The sequence below is a fragment of the Triticum dicoccoides genome, chromosome 3B (genome assembly GCF_002162155.2).
Source record: "Triticum dicoccoides isolate Atlit2015 ecotype Zavitan chromosome 3B, WEW_v2.0, whole genome shotgun sequence".
NCBI lineage: Eukaryota > Viridiplantae > Streptophyta > Magnoliopsida > Poales > Poaceae > Triticum > Triticum dicoccoides.
The window spans coordinates 30249244-30260129 of NC_041385.1; the positions used below are offsets into that span (position 1 = coordinate 30249244).

Consider the following 10886-nt stretch of genomic DNA (forward strand, 5'->3'; position numbering starts at 1 on the left):
CCCCCCGCCGACCCACCAAAAAGGAAGGCAGAGCCCGCGCTCTTGTAGCATCCCGCACAATTTCTGCGCCAAAATCGCCCACTATGTTCTTCCATTCCCTGCCGCTCTCCGCCCAATTCCCACTCTCTCCTTCCTTCCGCCGCGATGCATGGAACCATCGGAGATGGAGTCGGTAGAGGTGTCGGAGGTCCGAGCATCACGCTCCCTCGGAAGATCAGCTTGGAGATGCAGCAAAATCGTCGTGTCAAAGCGAAGGCCACAAAGGAGGAGAAGCTCAAGAAACGGCTGGCTGTCGGTGGGCCTAGTGGTAGCGATGGGCGTGGAGGTCATGGCAGACGAGGCGGTCGGCGCGACCGTGGCGGACGTCAGCAGACGGGAACGAAGACAATACATACAACGTCGTGGCTGGAGCCGTACTACTACGCCGCCAAGCAGCTCGGAACTACCACCGGTACGGTGCCTTACATTATCGACGTTAATGTGGCGCCGCTCTTCTCTGAGTATTCTTCGTTGTAGTTCGTCCGGGCATGGCCGGCGGCCGGGGAGTAGATGGGTGCCCAGAGCGGGGGAGCTGGCGTACGACGCGGACATGAAGATGCTTGACATCATCCACGATGGAGGCAAGGGAGGATGAGGGGGCTATAAGTACAGGCATGTGGAAGACTCAAATTTCACCAAGTCTGGCAATTACCAGGAGCAGCAGTCCTACATCCAGGTGGCCACACAATTGTCCTACACCCAGATCGGCGATGGCACATAACAACAGTAGCATTGGGCCGCCGGAGAGCAACATCCGGAGGGGGAGGAGGAGGACAGTGACGATGATGATCCGGATGATACAACCGGCGATCCAAGAAGAAGGGTAGATGAGAAAGTTTCAACATGCGGGAGGACGAACTGTTGTGATATGCATGGTTGGCCACTAGCCTTGATCCTCTCCATGACACGGAGCAAAAGAGCACAACCTTTTGGAGGAACATTCACATATGGTTCCATGAACACAAGCATTTCACGCCCTACTCCGACGCGGTCATCCGCAACCGTGAGTGGAAGTCCCTTAACCATCCAAGAGGTCGTGTCCAGGTATTGTGGGCGCTTGAAGCATCTCATCATGCGGTGGCCTAGCGGTGCACAAATCACCGAGCAAGTAAGTCGATCACTAGCCAGATATGCTTTAGTTTAGTTGACCACTAGCCATACATGGACTGTTTTTTTGCTCACTAGACGGATATGCATTGTTTCACTTTGTAGCCTACCATGCTTGTGTGGTGTAAAAGAAGTTGGATAAGAAGTCCTTCACCATCATGCATTGTTGGTTGAAGTTGAATGGGCAACCGAAGTGGAACCTGATCATTCGCAAGACCACCGCCCAAGCCAATGAGGAAGAAACCGATGACCCTACCAACCCAACCCAAGAACTGCCGAAGAAGGCAAGGAGTGGGAGGAGGAGAGGGCGAAGCGAGAAGGTGCGGCGGCCAAGCTGATAGAGAGGTTCGAGGACATCTTGGTGAAGAAGGAGGCGGCATGCGTGTGGCACTCGGACATCAAGGAGGATGAGAAGGCGGAGAGGTTCAAACAATTGATGGAGGCGACAGAGAAGAGGATCAAACTCGAAGAGAGGAGGACCATGATCGAAGAGAGGAAGGCCGCGCTCGAGAAAAAAGAGGGCGAAAATCGCCGCCAATGCGGAGGAAGCCAAGAGGTTGACCTTGAATGTCGACTCTTTGGATACCGATGCTAGAATGATCGTGCAATCCTTCTGCTACCAGTTGTTGCAGATGAGTTGGTGGTAGCGGACGATGAGGACGTGGAGGCTGCCTACGCAGCGGCGACGACATCTTCTTGGTCGGAGAGCAGCTTGCGCGGATTGCCGGTCTGGCAGGGCAGAAATGCGTGAACTACCTGACTGATGTTCTTTTGGATTCGGGAATGTAAAAACTAATCATATTTGCCTCTTTTTTTTGGTTGTGATCAAGAATGCGATCCGACGTGTTGTGTAGATCAACATACACTTGGATTTGAATTTACTAGCGGACATATATAGGATACGTTGGATGGCGGCCTCTCACACCCGAGCCCGATCCCTGTCCGCGTACCGATGCGGGATTTTCATCCTCCCCGACTGAAACAGTGAAGGGTGGCTGCAAGATGCCAGGATCCACCACCATAGATCCAGGAATGGCTGGGACCCCAAGCAGCCAACCAGACACCGTCAGAGGCCGTAACACCCATGCACAGCACAGCACAGCAGCGCCGTCCGCCGTAGAAGGTGGAGGAGATCGGTCGGTGGATGCAGGTCAAAGACACGAGCACAGTGCGCGCCGAGGAGGAACAGTTTCTCTTTCTCCCTAGAATCAGAAACCTAGAATGACTGTGCGCCGCACGTCCAAACATTCGTGCTCCTCATGCATAGTTGCTGCATGAGCGCATCCACACATGCATGCTTCCCTGAATACATGGGCGGCTCTGTTCCAGATGCCCCCCTGCGACTTTGACCACCACCACCCCTACCCTAGCCTAGCTAGGGGCGCATGCAGCCGGCCTTCGCCACACCAGCACGGGCCTATTTTTGTGCCGTCCGGTGGAGCTATCGAGTCGGTGCAACCGTAACTTTTTTTAGTATACTGTATGTATGTATGTATAATCAGGTGGTGGAGATCATTTCATTTGGATGCATGGCGATGCACAATGATTCGTCCCGATCGATCCATATGCATCCTGGTCCAGCCAAGCCAGCGTTGCACTAACTAAAGCGAGCGAGGAGTGTGCGCTTGTGTTGTGTGTCGAATAATTGAGCCATGCTAGCGCGCGTGCCCACTGTCCAAATTCCAAAAGGAGCACGCCCACTCTACTGCCCTATATGTGCAAGTGCAACCAGCACGGTGTGCTACACGACACGCTACATCCTGGAAAGAATTTACGCTGCCATTTCGCCTTGGCCGATTGGATGTTTCACCACTCCGGGCAGAACGGACAAGATTTCAGCGTCCCTGCCCCCGCTTTTGCTCTGCTATAGCGACTACTAGTGGAGTCTAGAGGCAGGGCTGAGAGCAGACAGCGGAATCCTGCTCGCTGTACGATTTTCCTGTTCCGCGGTGCAGGATAGGGAAGGAGCGAAGCTTCCTCTTCTGTTCACGTTTGGAGGTTTTTGATCCATCGATCGGTCGAAATGCGCACGAAAACGGAAGCCCATTCCGCCATGTTTTTGTGCTCGATCCCACAGTTTCGTTTCATTCCATTCATGGAGACAGGGACTGGGCAGACCCCTCGCCATGATATTCCGTTCCATTCCGACACAAGTGAGCTGCTGAGCCTGCTTGCTTGCCTCGCTCGGGCTCCTTTCGTGTCCATCCATGTCGAGCCATGCAGCACGCACAGTGCTGTGGCAATCTGGCATCGCGATTTTTTTTTGTATCCGTACCCAACTAATTGGGAAAACGATGTGACCTAAGCCGCTTATTATTAAACTCATCAATCAGCATCATAAAATCTTCCAACGAGAGATTTGTTTAAAAATTACAACAAGGTCAGAAGTAAACTGGGATCAATTGTGGGTTGATGCTTGGGCAAGTTTGATTGCCAAAAATTCACGTTCAATGAACCAAAAAAGGGAGCTACTCCTCCTATGCGGCTATGCCATTCATTCGCGTAGGTAGGTGACCCGACCGACCAAGGGACCAGGATCCCTGCGGTGGCGCGAGTGAGATCGAATCAACCTCACCTCTCACTTGCAATCAGAATTCGATCGGATGCGAGGTTTGTACAGCACGGCGAACGGGCCCTGCCGTCCTGGCCGGTACCTCCCCGGACCCTCCGCACCACACTCGCCATGCCGCCTATTTATATCCACGTTCCTCTCAACCTTCTTCTAGGGAGCAGCAGCTCTCACATCGCGTTCTGCATCTCTGACAGCAACTTGCTTCCCCTTGCTGATCCAGTAGTACCATGGAGGAGGAGGAGGAGGAAGCTTCGGCGGAGCTGATCAGCCCCAGGATCTCCTTCTCGCACGACCTCGCGGCCTTCGCGGCGTGTCCGACGACTACGCAGCCCGAGCCAAGGCGGTCGGACGCGTCCCTCATGTCGCGGCGGAGGCGGCGGCGCGTGGCCGAGCCGGAGTTCGACTTCGCCAACGCGGCGGCGGCCGACGTCGCGCCGGCCGACCGCCTCTTCGCCGACGGCAAGCTGCTCCCCGTGCCGCCGCTGCCGCCCACCGCCCCGCACGCGCGCTGCGCCAAGGCGACGAGGCCGGCGCCGCGGTCGTGGGCGTCCCCGTTCGCGCGCAGCAGCAGCGTCAACTCCGCCAGGGCGGCGTCGGCGGCGTCAGGGAGGTTCACCTGCCCCGCGTTCCCGCTCATGCGGAGCCGGTCCACCGGCTCTGCGGCGGCCACGGCCACGGTGGGCGCCCACCAGCGGCAGCATTGCAAGAAAGTCGCTCCGACAACCGCATCCGGTGGCGTTCACAACGGGAACAGCGGTGCTGGTGCGAGATCGGTTTACTACTACGGATACGGCGGCGGCAGGAACGGCAGCGACGGCCATGGTGGCGGCGGGGTCCGGATGAGCCCGGTGCTGAACGTGACGTCCATCGGCACGAGCGTGGTGAACATGCTGAGCCACCTGCTGTGCGACTGCGGCGAGAAGGCCGGCAAGCAGCAGAGCAGGGCCTTGGGAGTGCGCTGCTGGGTAACCAGGTAGTAGTACCAGGCAGTAGTACTACTACAAGTTAAGCGCACTCGTTAAAATTACTGACTGGTTGTCCACTTGTCGTCATGGTTGCTTGTAAGTAAGTAAGATGGAAAGATGAATCAAACCATGTGAATTCGGGACCAATTGATCGATTTCAGTGCGTCTATGTGACGCGACGGACAGAGTATGAGTACCACAGTAGGCTTATTGCTGTGTGCATGCATGGGATGGGAGGAGGCCCTTTTGGTCGTGTCATTGGTTAGTGGCAAGGCATGGATGGAGCGGGGGTTGAAAGGGGAAGAAAGGGATGTGCATGTGGTGTTGTGGGGAGGAAAGAAAGATGATTCATCCGGCATGAGGCCAACTCCACCGCGCGACCCTATCCTGTCCGCCTCCGTCCGTTTGGGGTAAAAGAGATAAAGGAGGCGGCCCAGCGCGCGGGCACAAACGAATTTTTATCCGTTTTGTGTCCGCTTTCGACCCATCCGCGGCTCAAGTTTGCGCCGTTTTTGGGTGAAACGGACATCACGCGGACGCGCGGGTCATCTGCGCGTGTCCTCCCCTGGCTCGGCCGTCGGTGGCACAGGACGGGCCTTTTTCTATCCGCCACCCTTCCTTCCTCCGGCCGCATCCACTCCACTCTTCCCCACTCTTCCCCTCTCTCCCCCTCGCCGCCGCCGGCCGCCCGCTGCCATTGCAGCCGTGCAACTCGGACGCGCGCTTGCCCAGCCCTTCCTCTCGTCGCCGCCGAGCTACCCAAGCACGGCCACCTTGTTTGCGCACCCGCCGGCCGGATTTGGGGCGGATCCGGTCGGTCTTGAGCTCGCCCGGCTGTGGGAGGCCGGGCCGCGCCATGGACTGGCCGGGCACCTTCCCCGAAGGCCCTGGCAGGGCCGCAAGGCCACATGCAGGCAGTAGCTCGTCCTCTAGCCGCTCGGATCTGCACCGTCGGTGGTCCGCCGACAGATACGCGAATGGCGGCCGGCTGGGCTCTGTGCTTGCCCAAAAGCTCGTCGGCGCACCGTTGCCCCTCATCAAGTGCATGCGACCACTGCCCAAGGGTGGTCGTGCGCCGCGTGTCTACAACGCCGGAGCATCCCGGATGGGTGTTCATCAAGTGCTTAAACGATGGGGTATGTGCTCTTTTAGCTTCGGTTTGTGCTCTTGGATTAGACTAGTGGTGCTAACTTTAAGTTTTTTTGTGTAGACCGGATGAAAGTTTTGGTATTGGGAAGAAGAGTATATCGATATGTTGATAGAGCGAAATGTAGTGCATGTTCGTACACTTTTAGCTAGCCTAGAGGTTTTAGATGAGACTAGTGCACTTGTTGCTAGATTAGAGTCTAGGCACGATACTACGTGCGAAGAAGCAACAAGGCACGATACTATGTGTGAGGAAGCAACATCGACTTCTGGCTTGAAGAAGAAAGGAGGGGGCAACGTCGTGCCTCCTCCACAGATCAACAATGAGTGCATTGAGAAGGCGCTAACCCAACTCAAGGGAGCAGTTATGGAAGTTGGGTATCTTCTCAAATGTATTCTTGTGGTTCTTATTTTTTTTGGCCTTACTTTACTAGTCAAAATGTGATGATGTATTGTCATGTACCAAAAATGAATAATAAAAAAAATTTAAGGACTTGCAAAGAAATATACGCGGACAGGATGGGGCAAATGGATGCGGCCGTGCGCTGGGCGCACGGCCACCGCATCCAGAACAGGCCCGGATACGCCCCCAAACCCCTACCAAACGGATAGAATCCGGACGAAACGGACGTCCTTTGGGGTCGCACGGTGGAGTTGGCCCGAGAGACCGATGGAGTGCATGGGGACTGGGTGTCCCCGGCCGGGTTTCCTGCGGGGCTGGGCTTGCTTGGCGTCGCAGCATGTCTCTGTCTCTCGCACGCACGGAGCACAGTTTTAGTACTTTGCAAGTGGTGTCATACTTTATCATGTGTCGATCAAGTACGTACTTGTTTGATCCGTACTGTAAGCGCAACATTTTGCAAGCGATCCGAGTAAAGCGGATCGTAGCCGTTGGTAAGACACCGGCAACGGCGCTCTCCCAGCATGTCTCACCACCCGGCCGGCAGCGCGACGTGGAAGGCGGCGAGCCTTAACTACGGGAGGGCCGGGATCACCGACCGGCCACTTGGTGGGCGGCGGATCTGGCCCCATGCCCATGCTCTCTCACTGTCGGCCCTGGATCGGAGGGCTGGAGTGAGGCCCGTGCGCGTCTCGTGAGGCCTTCGTGCCTGACTTAGGCCCGACCAATTGATTTTACTGCAAAAATAGATTAATCTTTCCTTGCTTAAAAAACAACAACAATTGGTTCCTCTGTTCTGAAGAAATGATCACAGTCAAATTTCTGATAAATACTTTATTGAATCTTTTGCATGAACTAGACAGATCCATGGTGCACATGTATCTTAGCCTATCTTACACGCACCGATTTATTAGCACGACCCATCCATTGTTTCTACGTCGTTTAATTAGAGCAGCAGCAAGAACCACCATTGTCTGGTTTACAGTGGCTTTTTTTGAATTCGAAAAATGAGCAGTGGTTCCTGCACGCCTCTTCGGATTCATGGCCTTTCTCACAGCTTGCAAAACGCACACACAAGTCCAAGGGGATTGGTTTTGTTGAACCTGTGCACGAGAAAGTATAGCAGCGTCAGCATACATAAATTACGTAAGTTACATGGGTTAGGCTGAATTACACATGCAAAGGCGTGCGCACGCTAAAAATGAATATGAAAATATATAGACAAACGACTGTAGTACCTGCATGGCATGATAATAGGGTGGTAGACATCATCACAAGAGCTACCAAGAGTAGGGCTCTTGTGTTGTTCTTGATAAGTTCCATGAGGAATGGTTTCTTGTTTCTTTATTTCTACGTATGTGCAAGTATCCTTGTAGTTTGCACTTGTCAACCTATGCCTTTTGTGTTGGTGTTTATATAAGCATGACCAGACCTGGGAGGATCAGTTCTTGCCCTTCTACTTTTGGCTGGAGTTGATTACTACTTATAAAACTGAATAGATATATACCAAAGTATTTTGTGTTAAACAAGGATATATACCAAAGTATATCTTGTGCATAAGTTGTTATTAATTGGTTCTTAAGTTCTGATATTTGAAATTATTTGGTGCTTTAAAATGACATACATATCACACAGTAAAAGTTATCTTTGACATAGCTTGTTATCTTCTTAAAAATGGTGGATTATTATTTGCTCTGAATATTGGCGAATGTAATTACTTGATGTTAAGTTCTCTTAAAGTATATGATCTAGAATCTCCTTTTACTGATAGGATCTCAAAAAAAAATTAGTATTGATCATGATATTTGAAATATTTGACATGACAAAGAAAATATTTTTTTTTTTGAGGCTAAGTGATAATATCAATAGGATGTTATTCGAATAAGAACAACTAATTATTAATCTATGTGGAGCGTGCTAGGTCTAATGCCAAAGCAGACCAAGCACTCCGCATGTTAAGATATGTCTGCAACGCTCGTGGATACACTTTATCGGTGTGTAGCACCCCAATTTAGTTTCGAGCAATTCAGTAAATTCAATACTGCAACCAATGCACATGCCTGACTAGTGTTTATTTTTAGGCTACAAGATACCGCAACACGGGGAGAAAAGCAGCAACACTACTTGGGTGTGGCCTATAAGGTTAGATGCCTCTAACCAAACCGGTGGATTGAATGTCTATAGAGCTCTAGTGCATATGTCGACATGGCACAAATCATCCTTCATCAGATTAACCCCTATAGAAATCTATATATAGGCATGAACATTCTCAAGAAAATCACTGTCAGATATATAGAATACATACAAATGAATTTGTACCAAAGTGCTGATACAATGTATTGTGATGTACAATATGATGACAACAATACATATGTTCTTATTACAACATCAAAAATGGACATAAATTATATTGACCACTCAGGAGACTGAGAGACTATTCATAGTCTCCAAACATGTCGGTTGAGGCATATTCAACCATCACGTTCTTCGTGCCCATGTGGTCCCCTCACCTTTGATGATGTCAGGTTGATGGTTGGAGTGGGCTTCAAACCTTTGCCCTTAAGGCCCTTTGTATCGCAGGGATTGCTAATACAGAATAACCAGATGCTGAGATCTAGATCGATATAATGCCTTATGATGCATAAGGTAACATATTTATCCTGTTAGCGGTGTGACTCCAAGCATAGGTGAATCCGACAGGTCTTGGATTGCACATATTATCCCACGTGACACAAGAGCGATCATGATGTCCATGGCCCAGGTAGGGCTATGGTGGCCATTGAGGGCGAATGCCTCAAATTCTCTAGCCATCGGTTACCAGAGATAATTAATTTATGATCAGTAAATTAACGACCATCATGGTTAGTGTTCTAATGAATTTTGCAAAATTAATGGATATTTCAAGAACTTAGGTTGAAATCATTAGTGTGAATCTCAAATTGCTAAGTATGACATCTTGAAGATAGTCTTCAAAATGGATTAGATCTCGCAGCACCAAGGAGTATAATCTGATGAAATCAGTAGATACTCACTCGTAATGTCTTATGTCACGACATAGTAAAATATGTGGGAGAGCACTTAATTTGTAAAGTAATCATAATGTCAAGATGACAAAATGTTGGCTTTAACAGTAGTGGTGATAATTTGCAAAGCAGTAAATCTACACACTACCTTGTGACCTCAATACATCAATTTGAAGAAATCACTAAAAAATTTGCATTCATATTTGCAAGAAATTAACAATCTCAATTGCAAATAGACGTAATTAATCTCGACACGTGACAAGCGTGAAAATATATTACATCAACTTAGGTTCTGGAATACATTGGTACTCAACAGAAAACAGTACTGAAATATAACATGTAAAAACATGAATGAAATCACTTCTAGAACTACTGCTAGGTGAGATATCTGCTAATATGTTAAATCAATGGAGCAAATAGCAAGTAAAGCAAGCGTTGCTGGCTGCCTAAAGTCCCAGCCACAAGCAAATTGGCCACGTAAAAGGCAGCCTAGCCTGGTCAACCCGAGCAGACAAGGGAGAGCGACCAGAGGAAAAATCGCCCAGGAGCTTTCTATCCCAAATCCGGACCGAGACAGGCGGAGACCCCAGCGCTGGCCGACCGGCCGCATCACCGACGGCGAGAAGAGATCCCGCCGCGCTCGTCCTCGAATGAGTCACCAGGGAGGACTCGCGAGCCCGAGCGCCTCGGCACGGCCGGAGCGGCTGCTCGACGGTGGGCTCACCAGCGGGACGCCGAGTGGCAAGGGAGCCGCGTCCCGTGGAGGACGGCATGCACGGGTATCCCGGCAGCAAGAAGGCGAGCGCGTGGCTGGCGACGACCTCGACGACCGCGGGGGTCGGAGATGGCAGCGGCGCAGCCTCGTGCGTCTGCGAGCACCGCGTCGGGAGGTGCGAGTCAGACCGCACCGACTGTCGCTGTCGTTCCTTGACTGTATGGCGCGGTTCCGTCGTACGCCAGTGCCAGGAGCCGGTGAAAGAAGATAAGGAGGGCGCGTGGCAAGATACGGCACCGTGGCTGATGCTAGTGCTTTCTACAGAGTGAAAAAAACATGGTGAAGTACCTTTTTTCTTCTCATATGGCAGTTTGTTGGTTGCTAAAAAAAACGAGACCAACTGTGACGTCCGGATAATTAAGCTACAGTGATCCCACGCTAATATTGCCACGTCACCATGGTTACTGCTGCTAATCTATCGCTAGATCAAAACCGGTCCAAAATTCAAATTCAAAGTTTGGTAAATAATAAAAAATTCAAACATTAAAATAAAAATGTTTGGTTTGTACTAAATATTGCATAGGTAATTATGGTGGAGAGACCACACTTCTATAAAATGTTAAATAATCTAAAATGAATAAATAGTAGCTAAAACAATTAATAAGTGCTTTTTGAATTTTATAAAATACTAAACTATTTTGTTCAGGGGTAAAACCTTTTGTGACGGTAGTTGGAATTGTAACTCTATTTTAGATGTGGGTTTTACCTTTTGTAAAACTATAAAATATTAAAGAAATAAAAGAAAACGGAAAGCAAAGAAAAGAATAAAAACAAAAAAAGAAACTAGAAAAAAGAGAGGAAAGGACCCCCCCACTGGGCCAACGGGCCCAACTAGCCAGCCAGGCCCCCTCGCGCCCCT

The 10886-nt window shown here is 50.6% G+C and overlaps 1 protein-coding gene and 1 long non-coding RNA gene across 2 annotated transcripts; one reads left to right on the forward strand and one right to left on the reverse strand.

Annotated features, from left to right (window-relative positions):
- Positions 1-3884: 3884 nt before the first annotated feature.
- Positions 3885-4866, forward strand: LOC119280615. Its single transcript, XM_037561413.1, has one exon. The coding sequence runs from the start codon at positions 3946-3948 to the stop codon at positions 4693-4695; it is 750 nt and encodes a 249-aa protein (XP_037417310.1). The 5' UTR covers positions 3885-3945; the 3' UTR covers positions 4696-4866.
- Positions 4867-7034: 2168 nt separating this feature from the next.
- LOC119280616 lies at positions 7035-7612 on the reverse strand. Its single transcript, XR_005138122.1, has 2 exons — positions 7468-7612; positions 7035-7332 (listed from the first exon to the last, which is right to left on the reverse strand). It is a non-coding gene; the product is annotated as an uncharacterized LOC119280616 (long non-coding RNA).
- Positions 7613-10886: the final 3274 nt, after the last annotated feature.